This window comes from Podarcis raffonei, chromosome 17, assembly GCF_027172205.1.
Source record: "Podarcis raffonei isolate rPodRaf1 chromosome 17, rPodRaf1.pri, whole genome shotgun sequence".
Lineage (NCBI taxonomy): Eukaryota > Metazoa > Chordata > Lepidosauria > Squamata > Lacertidae > Podarcis > Podarcis raffonei.
In genome coordinates, this window is record NC_070618.1 from 9,609,925 (window position 1) to 9,632,456 (window position 22,532).

Here is a 22,532-nt window from a genome sequence, read left to right on the forward strand (position 1 = left end):
CTCACCATCCGCATTGCTGGAAGAGCAGTGAAGCAGACGAGGAGTGGAGCATGGGTTTCAGATCTCACCAAGCCTCTTGCAGGCTCTTAAAGCAGCCACAGATAATCAGGCACCTATCTAGCCTTGCTGGGTGCTGGCACTGGGCATAGTAAACTAAGAAATTTAGGAATAAATTCCTTTTAAAAAAACCAATTTCTGTCCTTGAAGCCTGAGGGTCAAATTAAAGGTGATGTTTCTTTAGGTCCCTTGAATTTGATGAGGCTGCTGCTGGGAGAGGTACTTAGCCTTTCAAATTGACCCAGCTCTGAGGGGGGAAATATGTCGAGTCTTATCCCTTGTGAGGGGAGAAGCAGATGGGTGGAGTGTTTTGTTTTTAGAAAACTAGCAGCCTGCAGAGAAAGGGTTAAGTCAACTCCCTCCACCCTATAGCTCAAATAAAAATTTGGAGCGCTCCGCAGCTGCACTAAAGGAAATAAACAAGACGAAGGTATTTTATTATGCCTCCTCATCAAACCTAGTTTAGGCCTGAGTGCAATGCATCCATCATTCATGATTCTCCATTTCTCATCTGGTAGCGTGTTGTTCAGCAGCACCTGCTGTCTCTGTTTTCTTCCTTAGTAAGGCATGCAGTTAAACCAACATAGTCATACATCCTGCTACCAATGGGCGGGCACAGCCAAGGTGGCTTGAAAACCTTAGGAATTCTACTTCACTTTGTAGAATATGTAAGACTTTCCCCAAGCGCTCAGAATAATTCATGTACAACCTCTGCTTTGTAAGACTTCAACAAATTATCTGGGTGGCTTGCGTAAGGTGACTTGCACGGTTAGAATACCAAGTAGCCAAAGTGCATAAAGAATGCATACCTTAGTATAGGCAGCATACAGCAGAGCTGAAACCAAAGTAGAAGAAGAATACAACAAAAGACTGGAAAAACAAAAAAAGAATTGGCTTGAAGCTAGAATGACATTAAGGCAGGTGCCAGGCAAGCCTCTCTAAGGAGAACATTTTCACCGCCGTCATGACAAACCTATAAGTTAGACAAGTATGTCTTGGCCTCATTTCATCACTGGAGCAGATGATACTGGGGGATAGCAGCTCACCCAAATGCTGTTGAACATAGAAAGCAGAGTCATGCCATTGGTCCATTTTACTCCGTATCGTCTGCACTCACAGTGGCTCTCTCAAGATGGCATCCTCACCCTACTTGGCGATGCTCAAAATGGAACCCGGGGCCTTTTACCTCCTAAGCTATGGCCTGCCCCAGGATTTCATGACAGAGATACTTGAACCCAGAGCTTCCCAAATTGCAGCACATTCTCTTAACCAGTACATTGCACTAGTTTCTTTGACAGCTTGCCCTCAGATAAAGCAGACTGAGGCCGTGGTAATTTCCATGTCTGATTGACGAGCTCGGAAATGGAATGGCTTGGACAGAGAGATTTCAGGCTGAGATGTGGGGCTTCAGTTTCAGTGTGTTTGGCAGGATAGTCTGGGTTTAATAGGCTTTGATAACCCTGTTCAGGTGTTCACCCCACATGTGGGTCAAATTGCAGGGGGAGCAGAGGGGCCCTTGTTGGCCCTGCTGCCTTCTGCCATGTTTGTGTTGCTCCGCTTCCCCTCGGTAAGCTAGAGAGGTGACTTCAATGACAGGGAGCCTGCCCTAGCCATGTAGGCTTTCTCTTTGTGCGGCATAAATGCCCCAACAGAGGGCTTTGTTAGCTGGTTGAGTGGCTCTGAGCAGAAGCAGGTGCTGCGATTCTGTTTCCTCTCTTGATCCAGCTCACAGGGCTGCATGTATTTAGTCTCAAGTAAGGTAAAGGGACCCCTGACCATTAGGTCCAGTCGTGACCGACTCTGGGGTTGCAGCGCTCATCTCGCTTTATTGGCCGAGGGAGCCGGTGTACAGCTTCCGAGTCATGTGGCCAGCATGACTAAGCCGCTTCTGGCGAACCAGAGCAGCGCATGGAAATGCCATTTACCTTCCTGCCAGAGCGGTACCTATTTATCTACTTGCACTTTGACGTGCTTTCAAACTGCTAGGTTGGCAGGAGCAGGGACCGAGCAACAGGAGCTCACCCCGTCGCAGGGATTCGAACCGCCAACCTTCTGGTTGGCAAGTCCTAGGCTCTGTTGTTTAACCCACAGCACCACCCGCGTCCCCATTTAGTCTCAAACACAGTGCCCAAAGGGGAGGGAGGGCTAAAATGACTCCACCTCTTTTCAACGGACATATTCAAGTTTGGCCTGATCTGAAATGAAACCATCCCACTTCCACTGCCGGCACTGTTCATCCAGCAGTTGCTAATGATGCTATTCAGCAGTTTTTCCCAAACTTGGGTCTCCAGCTGTTGTTGGACTACAACTCCCACAAGCCCTAGCTAGCAGGACCAGTTTTCAGGGATGATGGGAATTGTAGTCCAGAAACAGCTAGAGGCCCAAGTTTGGGAAACGCTGATATTCAGGACGGAGAGGGTGGCATCTTGGTTTATTTCCCCCTTACCAAACAGCTGATCCGGGTGGTTTCTGGGAAGCTTTTCTACACAAGTTCCATCAAAATGAGCCAGTGCATAATGGATCCTTTTCACTTCAATGGAACTTGTTTTGTGCTGTTTTAATGAATTGCACTTTATGGGTTTCCAGGTATGGTCTGAAAGCACATGAAGCCGCCACCTTGTTGAAGCTAAACAGGTCTGGGTCTGAGCAATGCCAGGCTATCTGGGAATCACACATGTAATGCCTTGTGTTCAGTGATGAACACAAGAAAGATGGGATATAGATGTAAGAAAAGAAATAGATAAGATACGTTAGTGGGAGGGTGTCATTTGGTTTTTTTCCAATGCAGTCCTATCTGTCCTAGAGTGAAAATAATTTTCTGTAGTTGTTGGACAGCCCCTAAAGCAAGAAGTGTTGTACAACCAGCCATTGTGGCCCATAAACCAGTGTGCTGTGGAAGGGAAAGTTGGATGTTGGCTTGTGCCTCTGTTTACCATCCTTTCTCTGGTTACTTTGATAAGATTGAAGTCTGAGTCTCAGGTAGCCAAGCCGTGGCTGAGCTGGTGCCCTCATTTTAGGGTTTTGTGGTCATGTAACAAATAGGTGGTAAGACAGCAGATGGGGGTAGGTGATTTGGTTGCAAAAGGAGTGAAATTCTGTAGCCGTTTCCCACCTGAATGTCACCTTTCCATGCATCAGATCAGCTCTGGCACCAGAGGTTTTGCTGCAGCCTTGCTCTGGGTCTTCCTTTAATTTCATATGCAGGAGAGAGGGATACTTATTCTGGAACATCCACTTACCCAAGACCATATTTCTGTTTTCTTTTAAAAAAGCATGAAATGCTTAGGAGAAGTTTTTATTGTATCTATACAAGGAAAGAGCTCTTTATTTAATGGTGGCACAACCCTTGACTTGTAAGCAAGCTGAGACCAATTCATATAAAAGCCATGGGAGTGGGAAATGATTGAAGTGAGAAGGAAACAGGCAAGTATTTCTACCCTCTCCTCCCAAAACTGGTTTCCCTCCAGCTGTTTTCTCCTTGCAATGCTTGCATGGTCTCAAGACCCTGCAGGGAGTGACATGGCAGAGTAAAACGGGGGGGAGGGGGGAGAGAAAGAAAGAAAGAAAGAAAGAAAGAAAGAAAGAAAGAAAGAAAGAAAAGCACTGGAAGTGTTTAATCCACTCTGGTCTGAACGCTCCTCCAGACAAAATAAGAGTACTAGATGTGAGGGTGAAGGGTTTTACCTAGACTTCTCCCCAACATAGGTTTTCCATGTGCAAGGAAGTTTTTGTATGTAAGAGCGTTCAGTCGCGTGGAACCCCAGTTGCAGCCTGAAGTGGTACAGTCCATATGCAGAGTTATCACTTCAGTGCTAAAAAGAAAGAAAAAGGGCTTCCGTGTTCTCTGAAATGGGTTCCGCTTTCTTTTCACACGTTCCAGGCCAGGCTTACCCGAACCCTCTTTCCACAGGCATCTCTTCAGATCCAGAATGCCTTTTCCTTAAAGTCTATAACCGCCTATGTCTGGGTTTTGTCCAAAAGTCAATTTGAGCAACCTTTGCTCCGATTCCTTCTGTTGTTTCCAGAAACCATGCTATGTGTGAGACAGAAACAATTTTGTGAATATAAGCTACTATCCTTTAATATTTATCTGGTTCATTTGGTGCTGTGCATGAAGTGGTGGAATCCTTGGGGTCCTCCCAGCTACAAAATGAGCCTCAAAAATAATTTTGCAATGAGCAAATTCCTTTTTTTTTTAACAGCTATTTTCAGGGGTGGGCGGGGGGAGGTACTACAGATTATAGGGGTTGTGTGCAAGGGAGCAATGGGGACTGATCTATTAAAGCACGTTTAAAAGTTACCAAAGGTTGGGGGCTTAAGTTTGGGTGGTTTTTTAAATATATATATATGAATTGCATCAGGAGATTACGAGGAGAGGGGCAGCTCTAAGTCCTTTTCCTGCTCTGAATTTCTGAACAAGGGGTGAAGCGTAGAATCTTCCCATCCTTTACGGATGACATTTATTGAGGTCTGTGACTTTTCAGGGAGAAAGGAGGGTAATAGGGAAGAGCAGGACAAGACATGGGTCTACAGTTGTAACCCTCCCACCACTACCGACACCCCTTCTGTCTAGGGGAGGGGAAAGCCCCCTACCAGACAAGCAAACAAACAACAAACAGATTTGCCTTTGGTCTTCCAGCTCCAAAATGTCTTTGCTTGAAACTTTTTTGCTGGTTATTCTGCGCATGTTTTGATAATGTGACTTATGAGAATTATATCTTCTATAAATATATATATATATATACCATATATATAAATATATATATGTAACTATACAAATAGATATAAAAACTATATGGCGACCATGCCTGGTTGTGGTTCACACCCACTGAGGATGAGGGAACATGGCCTGGAAGGGCATGTATGAACCTCGTGAAGTTATTGTTATTAAACAGCACGTGGTTTTGCCATTGTGGTTGGTGGAAGTGTGTTTTATTTCCGGACGGGAGGTCTTACCAGATGCACTGTGCGTATTCTGAAAGGGAGGTGGCGGGTGTGGCGATCACACAGGATCCCCGGACGTTTCACCGTCTATTGATCCCTGTGCCACCACTTTATTTCTCGCTGCCACCACCCAGGCCCTACCTGGTACAATACTGAGTCCAGTCAGGGTTAAATTGGAACATAAACTTTTATTTATTTATTGCAGTTTAACAAGTGTGTGGTTTCATAAACAATATCGGTCAATTACAAACATGGGGTGCCTATCCAGACCTATAACTTCCATTCCCTGCTCTCACTCACTAAACCACCTCTCAGATATTTACTTGTCTTCCTAGCCCCTAACTGTTCCTGACTCAGCTTATTTCGCTACACTGAACCTACCCACAAACTCTATCCCAATTCACTCCCACTCCAACCAACCACCCAACTCCCAACAAACTCCTCCTCTGCCCCTCCCAGAGCTGGTTTTATAGTCCCTCTGACTCCACCCCCTGGGTCCTGATTGGGTAACCTGTTTAACTATTTCACCTCCATCACTCTCATATGTTAACGTCACAGCGGGGAGCAGGAGAAAAGGATGGGAAAATGTGGCTGTGCTGAAAAAGCACCTAAGATATAAAACCCACCCACCCATGCTTCCACAAAAGCTCTCGTTTTGTGTAGACAAAGTATTGCTTTTCTCCACCGAGTTAGAAAAAGGGCACTGTGGTATTCCCAGTTCATGTCTGGCACATAATACTAACTTTTTGACTTGCAGAACACTGGCCATCTCTAGGTCACCAAATGGCGGCAAACGCCACCCAAAAGGGCAGCCATATTTCTCCCCTCCTCCATAAGGTCTGTAGAACTTGCCTTAGTTCATGTCGCAATTTCACGCATTTCCCTGCCAGTAGAGCACGAGACTCTTAATCCCAGGCTTGTGGGTTCAAGCCCCACGTTTGGTGAAAGAGTCCTGCATTGCGAGGGGTTGGACTAGATGACCCTCGTGGCCCCATCCGACTCTACGATTTCTATGAAAAGCCCATTATGGGGTTGGGGGTGGTGGGAAAGATAGCAAGAACACAATGATGGCATAACCCGAGGTAGCGCCCACTAGACTTTATGGAGGAGGAACGGGCTGGGAAATGGACTCACGGTTGCGATTTCTGACAGCGAGTGCATCTACAGCAGCTGTTCCCATCCTGGTGCCCTCCAGCTGCTGGAGGCTACAAATCCCATCAGCACCAGGTCAGGAAAGGTTGGTTTATAGTGATGATGTTTTGGGGGCTTGGGTTGTGTCTTTGCATTGGCCGAGCTCCCAAGCAGCTAAAAGATGTAGTATATTCAGCCAGACGACGCAGTGTATATTTTAAAATAAGACAAAGTTTAATGTTTCTGTTCTTTAACTTTACATACATTGTTAGACGTTAGGATTTTTATTTTTGGGCTCCCCCTTCTATCGATGGAGATGATGCTCAGACACTGCCTGATACTAATGAAAGGTAATTATGACCTGTTTGCCAGAAAACAGCCTTTTTGACAGTGGAGATCCTGGCCTGGCCCCCCAACGAGCCTTGTAACTTCCTTCCCCTGGCCCCTCCCCTGCCTCAGAATGACATTCCATTACAGTCACCTTATATATGAAACATTGGGGATGGGGGTATCGATCCATGAGAGAATGTGGCGTGACCCAGAAGAGGAGCACAGTTCTAAGAGCCAAGATCAAGAGGCAAACAAACAGAGAGTAGCAACTTCCAAGAAGCACACTTCTTCTCCATGCTAACCAAGGCCTGTGCTGTCAGTGAAGACACTTCCATCCACACATGTGAGCAAGACCATTATCAGAAGAATTTTTTCCCCACCAACTCCAAGAAGCGCACCTTGACAGGTACTGGACATTTTATATATCCCTGACACAATAATAATAATATACCACTTGTTGAGATTGTTGGCCTAGAAACCAATAACCCAACCTAAAAAGCTATGGGTACATCCCAGACCCTTCAAAACGTAGGGAAGATGTTTGTTGACACAGACAAAATACAAGCAAAAAGTAACATACATAACATTCTTGCTGTCATGTTTTGGTTTCTTTTTAAATCCTGCTTTCTACCTTATTGACCTGTGTCTGGGCTGTACAATTTCACACTGCTGACCCTTCAGAAAGGGGTGCTCAATAGCTTTACCTAGGAAATCCTATATGGAGGGACATTCAGTTCTGTAAGTCCCCATCCACTCCTGCAGCCGAAAGCACTGGGGCACTGACATGGGCTGAAGCTGTCCATGAGAACCAGGCCATATTCTGTTGGGGTTTTTTTGTTTTTGTTTTTTAAGTAAAACGTCCAAGTGCTGTCACTGTGTTCACAGAATATGTATCTTAACATTTGTATGTATTAATAAATATATTTTCTATGTGTCGTCGTAACTTGGATGCATATTTTGACAATATTTATTTATTGTATGGATCTGTGTGCTGCTGTAAATGTTCAAGGTGGCTCACAGTAGTATAGCTGGGCCTAAGCCAAAATTGTTACTATTCCCCAAGGTGTGCACATATGCAGCTGCCTGTGTGTGTGTCTTAGCGTTCCACTAGGAGCTTGCAAAAGCTTTCAAAATTCCCATAGGACTCAGTGTTTGAGATGCTGGCCTAATTCTTACAGTGGCAGTAGCCCTGCATCTGGACTGTAACACCTGCCTGACACTGAGTTTTCTATGCGAGAAAAACTTTGGGATGGAGGAGAATTCAAATAATAATAATAATAATTTATTATTTATACCCCACCCATCTGGCTGGGCAGCCGCAGCCACTCTGGGCGGCTTCCAACCAAATATTAAAATACAGCAATACATCAAACATTAAAAGCTTCCCTAAGCAGGGCTGCCTTCAGATGTCTTCTAAAAGTTTGGTAGTTGTTGTTCTCTTTGACATCTGGTGGGAGGGCGTTCCACAGTGCGGGCACCACTACCAAGAAGGCCCTCTGCCTGGTTCCCTGTAACTTGGCTTCTCACAGTGAGGGAACCACCAGAAGGCCCTCGGCGCTGGACCTCAGTGTCCGGGTAGAACGATGGAGGTGGAGATGCTCCTTCAGATATACAGTGGTACCTCGGGTTACCTATGCTTCAGGTTACAGACTCCGCTAACCCAGAAATAGTACCTCAGGTTAAGAACTTTGCTTCAGGATAAGAACAGAAATCGTGCTCCGGCGGCACGGTTGCAGCAGGAGGCCCCTTAGCTAAAGTGGTGCTTCAGGTTAAGAACAGTTTCAGGTTAAGAACGGACCTCCGGAACGAATTAAGTACTTAACCCGAGGTACCACTGTACTGAACCGAGGCCATTTAGGGCTTTCAAACACGTGAACTTCCACATGCAGTCTGAAAGGGTGCTGCCCAGAAGCAGGTTTACTGCTTCAAGAACTAGGCCTCTAAAGGCAGATTTGCAGGGCGCTGAAGGTAGGGCTACAGGTGCAGCAGACATGAGAGGCAAGTACAAGAGGAATAAAAATAGTTTTTGCTGTTGACTCACTGTGCCATGTTTACCGCTTGGCAGGCACTATGCAGTTCTTGCCTTCCATATCCACAGTTGAAAACTCTGCAGAGCACTGAAGTGCATGCAGATGGCAAACAAATGAGCACGTTTGGCAGCAGACCTCTCTATCTTTGCTTCCCTTTCCCCACAGATTTTGGAATCTGCCTAGAGATCAGAACTGTCTAACCTTGAAATCTGCCCAGAATAACATGTTTAAATAACCAGGTTAATTTAAGGTTACCAGACATCCCTGTTTCCTGGGGACAGTCCCCAGATTTACACATCAGTTTCCATACAAAATCCATTGAAGTTGAAAAGTGTCCCCGGATTCATTGGGGGGGGAAATCTGGTAACCTTAAAGGTAAAGGTAGAGGGACCCCTGACCATTAGGTCCAGTCGTGGCCAACTCTGGGGGTTGTGGCGCTCATCTCGCTTTATTGGCCGAGGGAGCCAGCGTACAGCTTCCTGATCATGTGGCCAGCTTGACAAAGCCGCTTCAGGCGAACCAGAGCAGCTCACGGAAACCCCATTTACCTTCCCGCTGGAGCGGTACCTATTTATCTACTTGCACTTTGACGTGCTTTCAAACTGCTAGGTTGGCAGGAGCAGGCACCGAGCTACGGGAGCTCACCCCGTCGCGGGGATTCGAACCGCCGACCTTCGGATCGGCAAGTCCTAGGCTCTGTGGTTTAACCCACAGCGCCACCCGTGTCCCTTCTGGTAACCTTAGGTTGTTGTTGTTGTTGTTGTTAGATCACTATCCCCTTTGTGATGAATGCATATGTCAGAATCCCCATTCCATGCACACTCCTCTTTAACAGCAGTGAATGTGTCACCAACAGGTTGCTTAAATGTTAAGATGCAGCTGACCTGTCATTAATCCTGCGCGTACACCCTTGGGCCTGACCACATGGGGATTTTGTCTGTGACTGAGCATACTGATTCAGTGCATCCAGTTTTGCCACAAGCTCCCTGGGAACTGAGATGCTGCTCATATAATAGAACAGGTGAATTGCTGGCAAATGACAGTGAGCTGTACCAAAACGCTGTCCAAAATAGTTCTGATGGAGTGGTGTAGGTAGACACTTGATGTCAAGCTTAGCTACCAAACCCAGCACAGACAGGATTGCCACCATCTTTCCCCAGAAGGGCTCCTAAAACGGCATGGCAGACAAACTCAGTAGGTGATTTGTTTCCTAGCGGTTACTGAATTTCCAAGTAGCCAACAGCTGTTGAAAACATGCCCACGCACACCCAAATGTGCCATTTCTGAGCCTAAGAAACTACCATCACATGAGTGTATTCATAAATGTCCTTTCCAGTGTTTTCTCCATGTTTATGAGACGGCTTTCGGGCTGGTGATTTCTGCTTGCAATAACTTTGTTTTTATTTCCCCATGGAACTGTCCAAGAGGGCTGGAGAATTCTAAAAACGGTAAACATTGCATGTCATCAGTTTCACCTAGGCAGGACAGGCACTTTACTCCTCCAGGTGGTATTGCCCTGCATATGCAAGAAATGCCAGTGCAGATCCTCCTCTCTGGTAAGCCAAGGCTTGCCCAGGAGTAGGAGCAGGAAAAACTGAGACCACTTCACAGACAGCGGCTGAGGAGCTTTGGCGAAGCTGTGTGGAGGTATTGGGGGTTGAGTAAAAGCAGATCTAGGGGAGCACAACCAGTTCAGGTGCAGAGCTTTTGGGGTGCCGCAGCTGCGAAGTCCAACGGAAGGTGCCAGATTTTGACGTTGCACAGAGAGCATATACTGGTGTAGAAGAGTGCACAAAAATGCTAACCCTAACATACAAAACGCATTGCATTAGGGAAAATTGCATACAAAAAGGTGTGTATTAGAAATTGGCTCTAAAGTGTTGATGAATTTTAACGAGGGCTTTATTGTTAAAAAAGAAAGAAACTGATGTGGTGAACTGAAATTAGCGCAGGAAAAAGGAGGAACCAAGAGAAACCAAAATGGACTGATTTACCCACCTTAACTGAGCAGCGAGGGAACTGGAGTGCAGGATTGGAAGACACAGCTAAGACTTCGGGGAGGACAAAACTGTGTTTGTAATGGCTAGCTCAAAAGACAGGCATTTTCCTCTCTTTTAGATACTACCCACTTAAAACAGGGTCAGCCGTCATTCTCTCCCAGGAAATGTCATTGCAGATGGTTCATAATAGAATGTTCAGCACCTTTGCCAAACTTTAAGTTTTGGGGAGAAGCCATGGCTGTTAAACTGGTAGAAAGCCTATAGGCAACTGTAATAGAGGTGTGCTCACAGAAGCAGCAACGGTTTCTTCCTCCACTTGCCGCCTCTTATCACATCCGTTTCTTCGCAGGAATTCTAGTGATTAAGACAACTGCTTTGCATAAGTGTCCATCAGGTCAGGATAAAAACGTAAAAATAATTTTAAAAAAACCATTTAAGACTATGTGCTACCTTGCTCAAACTTTTGCCTCGCTAATGATCAGAAAACTTCAGAATACTACCCTTTCTGGTTGTATCGTTTTCTTACAGCCTTCAGATAAAGCTGCAGCCATTATGTTCACCAGAGAAGGCTTCTGCACAGGTCTCCCTAGCTGGGTGGGAAGCTATATGGGAGCAATGCGCTGTGCATATGCTCATTTCTCTAATCCAGAAGATGTGGTGGTGGTGATGGTTGAATTTGTTTTTATTAATAGATTTTCTGGGGTTGAGGTGGGGGCACTAATTTATTAGGTTTCAGGGAGCCAGATGAATTCCCCTTCTTCCCGCTCAGCAACCCAAAGCAGGATTTTAAAAGACTTCTGCAAACAGAGCCCTGGTTGTGTTACATTTCCTACAGTGAGTCGGGGCACTGAGTCTTTCCTTCATTTAATTTTCACATCTCCAAGAAATATACAAAACAAGTGATCAGGCTGAAGAAGAAGAAGAAGAAGAGTTTGGATTTGATATCCCGCCTTTCACTCCCTTTAAGGAGTCTCAAAGTGGCTAACATTCTCCTTTCCCTTCCTCCCCCACAACAAACACTCTGTGAGGTGAGTGGGGCTGAGAGACTTCAAAGAAGTGTGACTAGCCCAAGGTCACCCAGCAGCTGCATGTGGAGGAGCGGAGACGCGAACCCGGTTCCCCAGATTACGAGACTACCGCTCTTAACCACTACACCACACTGGCTCTCTGCCTTCCTACTGCTGCCTTCTTTTTCTCTAGCGGGTGTGGCAGAGATACTCTTCTCTGCACATCCTGAGCTTGGCCTTTAAATTCCATAACACATCCTGACCTGAGCCGCACACTTGAGTGAGATATATTGGGAAAATGTTGTGATTTCCGGATGGGAACATTGGACAAGGATGGGTCTGGAAAAGCAGCAAAAAACACATGTGGCTTAAAGCTGCAATTCTCAGGAGAGGGGTTTCTGAGATGTGCAAAGTGGTAAAGACGAGACAGTTTCACTCCGGGAGCACAAAGGGAAGGGCACCACCGCATAAATTCCCCACTTATGGGCCTGTTGACAACCTGGGTTGCATTCTTTTCACAGCCAGTCTGGGTTAAATCCTTTGTCTACTTCCTCTCTAAGCTAAGTATTTCATTAAGCAAGGCGAGGAAAATGTTGGTGGCCGTGTCATTTAGTCTAAAGAGAAGTTTCTGCACAGCCTGCCATGACCATCTCTCCACAGGGGATGGAGCCCTATGGAATGCCTAACACAGCATGGTAATCAAAGTACACCCCACCCCATTGATAGTGGCAGAAGGAAGAGTCAGCTCATGTAGCCAAGGCTCTCCAGTGCGGATTACCATCCATTAGTGCCAGAGAAGCTGCCCACAGGCCTTTCCTTGAAGCGCAAGTATGGCAGGAGTAGCTTGGGTGAAGGGACAAGACGGGTGCCTCCTCTGTACAATTATAGTGGCACGTCATCGTCGTCATCCTCAGACACGTCTGTGGGGCACAGGTTGAGGTCCTTCAGGATGCCTGAGATGTTCTCAGCAGCTGGGCCAGAAAGCTCCAGTTCCTCCAGTTCCATATCAGCCACTGAGGCAGAGCGCACCACCGCCTTCCCTCCACTGGGGGCAGGAGAGGGTGGCGGGAAGGGAGAGCCAGGGGCTACTGGGCTCTCTGTCCCTGAGTCTGCTGCCATACTGCTGGGAGCTGCTGCTGCTGCCGCCGCCGCTGCATCACTGTCGTGCTTGCTCCACATCTGTGCAGTCCACTTGGCCTGCTCCTTGCCACCCGCCGTCTGGGTAGTGTCACGGAAGCTGGCCAGGGGAGGACGAAGGCGAACACCAGAGCTTGTGGTGCCCTCAATCGCTTTCTGGAGCTGAGAGTTACAGAGAGGGAATGAACAGATGCACCACCACCACCAAATAAACAAGTCTACAGTTGTTCAGGAGACCTGGAAATCTCTGCCAACATTCACTGAGTGCCTGGCGCCTCCTTGGCAGGTATAGGTGGGTATGGCTATAAATGAGTCCATCTCGAATCAAAAGATCAGAAAATACCCATGCAAAGGATACTAGGTCTCAATTTGTAGAATCTCAATAGAAATACTCGGCCATATCTACACCACAGATAACAGTGGTTTGAGCAGACTTCGCGTCATCCCAGGAAACCCTGACAATGACAATTCTACTCAGGGACTAAAGGTAAAGGTTAAAGGACCCCTGACAGTTAAGTCCAGTCGCGGACGACGCTGGGGTTGTGGTGCTCATCTCGCTTTACAGGCCAAGGGAGCCGGCATTTGTCCGCAGACAGTTTTTCTGGGTCATGTGACCAGCATGACTAAGTCACTTCTGGCGCAATGGAACACCAAAACCAGAGCAGCGCACGGAAATGCTATTTACCTTTCCACCGGAGTGGTACCTATTTATCTACTTTTTGGCGTGCTTTCGAATTGCTAGGTTGGCAGGAGCAGGGACCAAGCAGTGGGAGCTCACCCCGTCACAGGGATTTGAACCTTCTGATCGGCAAGCCCGAGAGGCTCAGGGGTTTAGACCACAGCGCCACCCACGCCCCTACATGCTGGGCCTAGAAGCCTTTAATAAACAATCATTAGCACCGTTACTAAGCTAACATCCCAGTAGTGGAGCAACTGTGAGATAAAACTAGCAGGAACTCACTGGAACTGAGTTTCTAGAAAAATAGCACTGGATAAAACCAGTGTTAATGTACAAACATGGCAAGACTGCCCTGATCATACCTCTCTTTAAAACTATTAGTCTGCCTTGAATTGTAGTGGCTGGATCTTTTACTCCTCTAGGCAAGAGCCAACTGACATTGGACAATGCAAGGACTATCTGAGACTGATCAAAGGAATACAAAGGTAGCAAAGTTAAATTTACCTCTTCCAGGGCAATCACACCTCTCAGCTTCCCCATACTGGTTACATAGGCATGGCTGAGTCCCAGCAATGAAAACAAGGTGTGTGTCTGTGAGAGGGGAGAGATAAGACAGTTTCTATCAGTGAGAAAAGAGAACAGGCCGGTCATTGTAGATTCATGGAGAATCTGAATCGGACGTGGTGGATTTTGTTGCACCCAAGTCCAGAAGAGAAAATTCGGCAAAGCCAAGAGATGAAATCTTCGTGCTTGGACCTGAACCATCAATGGTGCAGATCCCACCTACTGTAATGTTTTGTTGGTGTTGAAAAGAAATTGTGGCAAGTCCGCTGGTATTAAGCATAACATACTGAAATTCATGTAGCGTAAGAACCATAACTACAGAAACTGAATTACAGATTATGTTTTTGTCTGAATGAATCTGATGAGCAGTTCTGTACTACATGTGACCCTCCAAGCTCAATCCAGGTCACTGCCAGGTGTTGGCTTGTCAGGGGCTTGAGAACCTTTTGTGTCTGCCCCACCTCCCCCATAAGTCCAAGCAGCATAAACAGACAAATGGCACCACACAAGTTGGGTGACCCACCAAAGTTTCAACAAACCCAGGGCTTTTTTTCAGGGGGAACTCATTGGAATTCTCAGGTGGGTGCCATTGCCATTCGATGAGAAAGAGAGAGGCGTTCATGGTGAGTTCCGGCACCTATTTTTCTAGAAAAATAGCACTGAACAAACCTCTTGTTTATGGAGCTCACCTGAAACTAAAAAGACTAAAGTTCTAAAATACCTGGCAGCTCACAGTAGATGGTTGATGATGGCTGTGCTCCACTTGGGAACCACAAGTTGTCCAGCTTATGGTCAGGAATGGCTGTTCATTCCAGGGGAGGTGGAAAGGGAGGAGAACTGATGAGGCATGGAGGCATGGCTTTGGTCTGTAAAATCATGGCATAGGCCCTACAACAGGAAGGTCTGAGAGTTCTGTCTTTGGCTGTTTGTCTCTTGCATACGTGAAAAAGTAGCAGCAAGTAACCCCAATCTCAGCAATTCTTGGCTTTGTGACTATGAAATACAGTTTTGACCAAGAGTCGGGGGGCAAAGTAGACAAGATTGGAAAGCAAGAGGAGGGCTGGGGACTGTGGGGGCTGGCCAAAGATGGCGGTGGGAGACGGAAAGGGACAGGGCAGCGACACTCACCTTGTGCAGGGATGTCCTCTCCACCAGCTGAAAGGGCGAGGGGTCTATGCGGCAGCTGTTGAAGCACACGTTTTTCTCTAGCTCCTCCTGCTCCCAAGCTTCTATCTGACACAGGAAAGATGCATTCACACACAGAGGTTGCACTCCTATCTTTTCCCAGGCTGCTGCTGCTGCCGCCACCCATATCCCATAGATCATATATGCTCTACCTTCCTTGGGCCATTTCAGGCAGGCTCCTCAAACAACGTTTCCTGCACTTAGTGCCCTGGAAGCCTGCCTGAAGCCATTTCTAATGGGGATCACGTTCTCCTTATTTCCTGTCTTCCTTGTAAGTCTCTCCTACCCCTTTCGCCCTTGTTGTCAGTTGTGCTTGGAACTCCTTGTCAGAACAACTTTCCCTCTTTCCAGCTGACCTTTTCCATAAAGTCTATGGGTTTAACTCATTACTCCTCATCCCCTACTGAAACTAATTCTTCTTTGGAGATCACTCATAGCCGAGTAAAACTGTCTTCCATAAACACGGTCTTAACCGTGAGTCCGTATGTGACTGTGGAGGCCAATTCTGGTTCCACACGTCCTTCCACAGTGGGGACACAGGTTTCCGGGTGGGAGTTGATCATGGTGAGGGTTTGCCAAGTGTGCCTTCCTCTTAGCAAGTTTCTCCCTTTTGTCCTGAGCTCGAGTGTCTTCAAAGCCCATGACACCTTTGGTAAAGGCTGTTCTCCAGTTGGAGTGCTCTCAGGCCAGTGTTTCCCAGTTGTCGGTGCTTATAATACATTTTTAAAGATTTGCCTTAAGAGAGTCTTCACTTAAACTAATAAGTTTCATATCTGAAGCACTCTTCCTGCCTTGAATTCTGAGCACTGCAATTTGTTATGGATTGCTGGGAATTGCAGCTCTATGAGGGATAAACTACAGTTCCCACCAGAATTCTTTTGAGGGGGAAAATGTTCTTTGAAGGTATAGTGTGTACACAGCTCAAGTTTGTCCTGGGTCAGACTAGAAATTAAAGTAGGAATTTAGACCTTGTGTCCTCACCAATATGCCACTTTGGCAAATAATGAGAGAAGTTATAGACCCTAAGCTGGTCTATGACCATAATAAAGATTTGATTTGATTTGTTATAGACCCTTCTCTTAGGACATTATTGGCACACGAATGAAGAGTTAATGTTCTAGGCTGCAATCCTATTCATGGCTATGTGGGACTGATGGGGTTTAAGAAGCAACACGGATTAAAATAGTTTCATTTCCTTTTTTGCAAATTAATTTTGAAAGGATCTGTCTCCCTAAACCTGACAATCTCTCTTAGAATCCACTCACCCAAAAATATCTGAGACAGTTCTCTTAGTTCACATCTAGGGCTGCGTACGCAATTTACCTTTTTATTTATTTTTTAATATTTTTTATTAAATTTTACATAATTTTATCATCAATGTATCAGAAAAAGAAAAGAAAAAATACTATTCCCAAATCTCCCCCACCCCTCGTGACTTCCCTCAACTCCCTCTTCTGTTTCTTACATATTAATTTCTCTTGCTTGTTTGGTATTCTAACTTTAAAAGTCTTTAAAATAGTTATTATTGTTCTCTTGATATTTTAACATCATTGTTATTACGGAAGCTTTTAATGTTTAATAGGTTATTGTATTTTAATATTCTGTTGGAAGCCGCCTACAGTGGCTGGAGAAACCCAGCCAGATGGGCGGGGTATAAATAATAAATTGTTGTTGTTGTTGTTGTTGTTGTTGTTGTTGTTGTTGTTGTTATATTTTCTGTATCTATCTTGGTAATTGTAAGTGTTTAATTTAAATCTACTAGTGAGTCCATTTCACCGCATTGTTTCCGTAGGTGTAACATAAATGGTTCCCAATCTTTCTTAAAGTCTCTATTGTCCTTATCTCAAAGTCTTTCAGTTAACTTTGCCATTTCAGTGTATTCCATCATTTACGCAGTTTGCCTTTAAAACACATTTCCCGCCTCAAAGAATTCTGCTTTAGAGGCAGAGCAGAAGATTCAATATGTGTAGCTGACCTGAATGCATATATGTGTCCTCTACGTTTTCCTCCATCTTCCTCCCTCTAGGTTAAATTTTAGATTGTAAGCTACCTGGGGCAGGAAGCTGCTTACTGTTCATTGCTATGTAAAGCACAAAAGCTCCAACTTCTTGCCAACTGAGAAAGGGGGCAAATCTTGTGATTTCTTTCCAAAGCAATCCCATGATTGGTCCATGGCATCTCCTGACATGGGGATGGCAGCCTGGTCAGTTCTCCCCACCCCCCTGCCCCTCTCTTATGCTTCAAAACATACCTCTTCTGGCTTCATTGGGTCTTCAAACTCTGGGGACTCCTGGTGGGAACAGAAAATAAATCCCAAGATTAGATCAAGTATTGAATACACATCAGTTTCTCAGGATAGGAGAAATGCAGAATCTTCCTTAATAAGCCTCCGGGTTTTCTTATTCTTATTCATTTTCTTTACATAGTACAAATATGTAGAATGTTGATGTGAGTTTTAATCTGGTTTTAGGTCATCAAGGATTTATTTATTTATTTTAAAATGTTTTCAATGTTTTATTGTTACGTTCTTTTTTATTTTATGACATAACAAACAAATAAATAGTGCTCATCCCACCCACCTGGATATAATGGCACAAAGGCCCCAACACAGATATAAAGCCCAAAATGCAAATTATATACCTGTGAGGTGAAACTGTCTGCAATCTAATAGTACAAAAGCAAAACAGAAGAAACACAATAGGGACCAAAAGGCAGTTTTATGCCAATCAAATGTTTTAAAAGGCTTCCCCCACCCGCTGCCATTTTGGTCATACTCCTGGACCAACCAGTTCGTCATTTTGAGGTGTCATCTCCCTCATTACATTACATCACATTACTTTACTTCTCCATTTTCAACCCAACAAATGCTCCTGTCTTAGAAGCCAGCAGCCCCTGCTTTCCAATCAGGCACAAAGGCCTCCTCACCTGCTCAGCCATCTCTTGCTGATGTGGAGGGTGGTAAAGGCACAGGAGGTACCGCATCAGTCTCCTCAAGCGCCAGAATCTCCGTCCTGTGGGAAGTAAGACCAGAGGAAGGAATGTGTGGTCCCTCTACCTACTCCATAATCTAGACCAGGGGTCAGCAACCTCAGACCATGAGGTGGGCTGGACTATATATATAATTCCTATGCCCCACAAATAACCCAGAGTGGCATTTTAAATAAAAGCACACATTCTACTCATGTAGAAACACCAGGCAGGCCCCACAAATAACCCAGAGATGCATTTTAAATAAAAGGACACATTCTAAAAACACGCTGATTCCCAGACCATCTGTGGGCCGGATTCAGAAGGCGATTGGGCTGCATCTGGCCCACGGGCCTTAGGTTACCTACCCCTGATCTAGACCAACAAATAAATGTACACAGTTACTGAATGCTAACTTGAGAGAGCTTGGCCAATTCTCTTTTATTTCTGACGGGGCAAAGAAATTGCACAAGCCATTGCAGAAAATAATGTCAGATGTTCCCTACAGTAGGACAATAAAGGCTTGTTCACACAAGGGTGAACATCCCCTGATGACTCAACACCTGGTGGCTCACAACAACTGAATTTGTGAAAAGCGTTGTGCTTGGGGTTGATGTATACTGGGATGGAATTTCCATAACACCTCAGCTAAGAAAGGGGGTAAGGCCAATTAGGGCTTTCTTCCCTTTCCCCAGGGACTCAGCTACACTTGTCATTTATATCATTATAACTATGTTATAAACATATACACCAGATGGCTCTGTAGAGCAGTGATCCATCACCAATGGAATTTTGCATTGAGAGCTTTTATAGCGGGTTTTTTTTCTATAGCGTTGTTTTTTTATCAGTACAGATCCAGCCCAGCAAACATGTGGCCTGGCAGCTAGTTCTCTAAACCACAGGGATTATCAAAGAAAGAGGATAGGAAGCAACATGACTGAATTTGTGAAACAACAGAAATCATGTAGCAGCATGAAGGGAAGCCTTGGCAGGAGAGGTGACCAAACTATGGGGCTTCCTGTATCTTCACTCCTGTTTTCCTCCAAGTGAGCAAAGATGAGTTGATGATGGGATTCATGATCCACTCTGTAGCATCACACTTGCGGTCTCTTTTTTATATATATATAAATTTTTTATTAAATTTTTCCTTTACAAATAAGTCCATACAACCATGTTTACAAATTTCCAGTTTTTGAACTTCCACCAGCACCTCCATCAATCATCCATTTTTCCTATCTTCACGCATTTTCTATATATAATATTGCCAATTTAATATTATCCTTCCATCTCTGTTTCTTTTTTACAATATACCTTGTACTATCACAAAACCTCCTTAAAACACACTTGCGGTCTCTATTCCCCTCCCATTTCCCACAGAACAGACGGGCAAGGGCAGTCAAGCTTCCAAGTGCTGACTGGAATGGCCACCAGCTTTGATGGTTTTAAAAGAAGATTAGACAAAGTCACCAGTTGCTGAAAACCACAGAAGGGGAGAGTGCTCTTGCATTTCGGTCTGGCTTGCTTGGTTCCCCATAGCTATCTGGTTGGTCCCTGTGAGAACAGGATGCTGGACTACATGGGCCACTGGCCTCATCCTGCAGACTCCTCTTACACTCTTCTGTCCCACCCCAAGACAACAGGGTATGTATTTCTGTACCTGGAGTTTCCTGAGGGGTTGGTGACTCTGGCAAGGGCTTGTGAGGAGCCACTGGGCCATTGGGTGGTTCTGAGAAACTGCTGATGAAAGCAGGCTGTTGTGGAAGCTGCAGGAGAAAGGGGAGCAAAACAAGGACCAGGATTTAACTTTAAATATTTTTCATCTATTTTGCAACTTTCCCAAATATTCTTTGCCTACATTATTGCAGCAATCTCTGCATTAATCTCTCCAAACATAAATTAAAAAGTAGGACTGATGTTGAATGAGAAGGTTCCCCATGAGTGAATTCTCAACAGGTGAGATTTTAACCAGAGATTTCGAGGTCCAAATCTCATCTTCTTATAACAATGCTACTCTTGTTTTCTCCCCCTTTCCTTCTTCCCACTCCTGTTCCTTCTTTCACTCTCCTCTTGGGCTCTGTTCCTCACCTTTTCCTTCACTACCTCGGGCTTCTCTTCTTCATCCTCATCCTCATCCACAAAAGCAAACGATTCGTGCTTCCACCTGTGCCCATCATATGGTGTCTCGGCCAGTTTCTGCTGCTGTGTTTCCCTGGCCAAGCGCAGACGGCGCTCAGTGCTGAGGTGCCTGAGCAGAAGGGCCTGGAGCTCTGGCCGCTCCACTGAGCCCAGCAGGATCATGGACTCTACAGGAGGAGAGGGAAAGAATGAAAGCAGGTAAGGCCAAGTAGGGCTTTCTTCCCTTTTCCCAGGGACTCAGCTACACTTGTCAATTATATCATTATAACTATGTTATAAACATGTACATGTGCTCTGTAGAGCAGTGATCCGTCACCAATGGAATTTTGCATTGAGAGCTTTTATAGCATTTTTTTTCTATAGCGTTTTTTTTAATCAATACAGATCCAGCCCAGCACACATGTGGCCTGGCAGCTAGTTGTCTAAACCACAGGGATTATCAAAAGAGGAAGGCCCCAAGTTGGCTGCTGAGTCAACTGGACCGTCAAACAGGGGCGGAGGAAGGTGGGTGCGGACCACCCTGGGTGTCACCACTGAGGGGAGTGACAAAATGCCGGGCGGCACTCACTGCAGGGCTGCAGCGTGCCTGAGCCACACGTTTCTCCTAGGAGAGATGTGGTGGCTTGGGTGCACGCAGGCTCCGCGCTGCCCAAATGGTCTGCCCGCTGCCTCCCCCCCAGTTTTAGGGCAGCTGAGTGGGAAAAGGCAGGCAGACTCTGGAGGCCCTGTGGTGCGCCCCACTCCTATGGGCAGCTCACACCACCCCAGGCACCCAAGTGGCTTCCTCCGCTGCTGCCGTCAAACCCATATGAGGAAGACAAGGTCTCTCTAGAATGAGCCATGGGTCCTGACATGCATTTTGTCTAGAAAGACCAAGAAGCAGGTTCTAGTCATGCAGCAAACAAGGTGCCACTGAGGCAGAGATTGCCAGCATGGTCAAACTGCCAGTCTCATCAACCCCACCAAGTACAACTAGGGATAGTGAAAACTTTAGTCAAACATGGGGAGAGCTCAATGTTGGCTGCTACTGCTCTAACGGCTGGATCATACTCTAGTCCCCACCCACCCACCCTCTGCAACAGGCCAGTTCTATGTAGACTCAAAGGCAGAGAAGTCTCCACTTAGTATTTCTAGGAATGCCACTTCAAGGAGGGTGACCATCTCTGCAAGTTCTAGAGCACCAGTCTTTTTGAAAAAAAGAATACTGTGTTCAGAGGAGCTCTAGTGTCTCTTGGAAGCTTATATTTGGCTCCTCGATGAGAAAACCAGGAATAATAAACATGTTTTCATAAAAGACAACTTCCCTATCTTTACTAGGTTTCATCCTTTGCAATATGTGGTGGCAGAGAAGTGTTAGTTGCATTCTAGGCCTCTCGGGCCCATTCTCCGTTCATGTGGGGTAAAAGAGAAGACTCAACAGGGCTCTGGCCAGTTTCCTGCAAAAGAACGCAACTGTATTGCATAGAACATGCCCCAGAATCCTCTCTGCAAACTTCTGGAGTCCCTTGGATGCAGAAAGTGTTCTCTGAAGGTAGAACGTTTGGGAAACGCTGTCCTAGAGACCTGACAGAATCAAAGCCATTTTGGATAGGAAAAGGTGGCGCCCAAGGTTATTTAAATCTTTGGTCCGGAGCCAGTATGTGGTGGTATAATTTTCCACTTGGGAAATTCTGCAAGGTCCTGGTTTTCTTAGTCAGAGCTCGTTGCAGCCAAACAACCTGCTTCTGGCTCTCATCCTAGTTCTCAAACACATGCCTAACCACACTGCTGTCCCTCTAGAAATATACTCGTTTTTCTCCTGTGCCTCCTCCTTCTTCACAAACAGTATGAGGTTTTCACACAGAGCAGCAGCAGTTGAGCCCACTCTGTATCTGACACCAGCCTGTTGAAGCCTCCTCTCCCACAGAAAGCACTGGTCCATCGAGCCAAGTGGTTGGTGGCCAATTCCTGCTGTTCATGCCTTCTGTTGCAGTTTCCCTCTTCTCCTGCCAAGTTCTCTGAGCAGATTCCTCAACCCTCTCCACCAGTCATAACTCACAGAATCGTACAAGGCATCAGAAGTGACAAAGGCATTCACATGATTAGGCAGGTGTTCAGGGTTGGTTGTTTTTTTTTAGTAGACCTGAGACCAGTTCTGGAAGGATTTTTTTTAGTAGACCTGAGACCAGTTGTGGTGGGATTTTTACCATTTCAAGACCAGAAAATACACGTAGATTATTTTCAAGACAGTTTCACCCTGGAGGCATAGAACCTACAAACTAGACTTGGGAAAGTCTTGGCCCTCTAGGACTAGCTTGGGAAACCATTCATGAGCAAATACCGAAAAGACTTTGGAGAATTAGTAGAACATCAACAGGAAGAGGTG

The 22,532-nt window shown here is 45.8% G+C and overlaps 1 protein-coding gene across 4 annotated transcripts in view; it reads right to left on the minus strand.

Moving 5' to 3' along the window:
- Nucleotides 1-10,406: 10,406 nt before the first annotated feature.
- Nucleotides 10,407-22,532, minus strand: part of CLCN1 (chloride voltage-gated channel 1) — a 102,177-nt gene continuing 90,051 nt past the window's right edge. For all 4 annotated transcript variants that reach the window (XM_053370437.1, XM_053370435.1, XM_053370436.1 and 1 more), the window contains exons 17-23: nucleotides 20,117-20,334; nucleotides 19,689-19,794; nucleotides 17,990-18,075; nucleotides 17,316-17,354; nucleotides 15,008-15,112; nucleotides 13,820-13,906; nucleotides 10,407-12,798 (exon numbers count right to left, since the gene is read on the minus strand). In XM_053370437.1, the coding sequence (XP_053226412.1) occupies nucleotides 12,382-12,798; nucleotides 13,820-13,906; nucleotides 15,008-15,112; nucleotides 17,316-17,354; nucleotides 17,990-18,075; nucleotides 19,689-19,794; nucleotides 20,117-20,334 (1,058 nt within the window). In that variant the 3' untranslated portion in view covers nucleotides 10,407-12,381. The remainder of the gene's footprint in view (nucleotides 12,799-13,819; nucleotides 13,907-15,007; nucleotides 15,113-17,315; nucleotides 17,355-17,989; nucleotides 18,076-19,688; nucleotides 19,795-20,116; nucleotides 20,335-22,532) is intronic.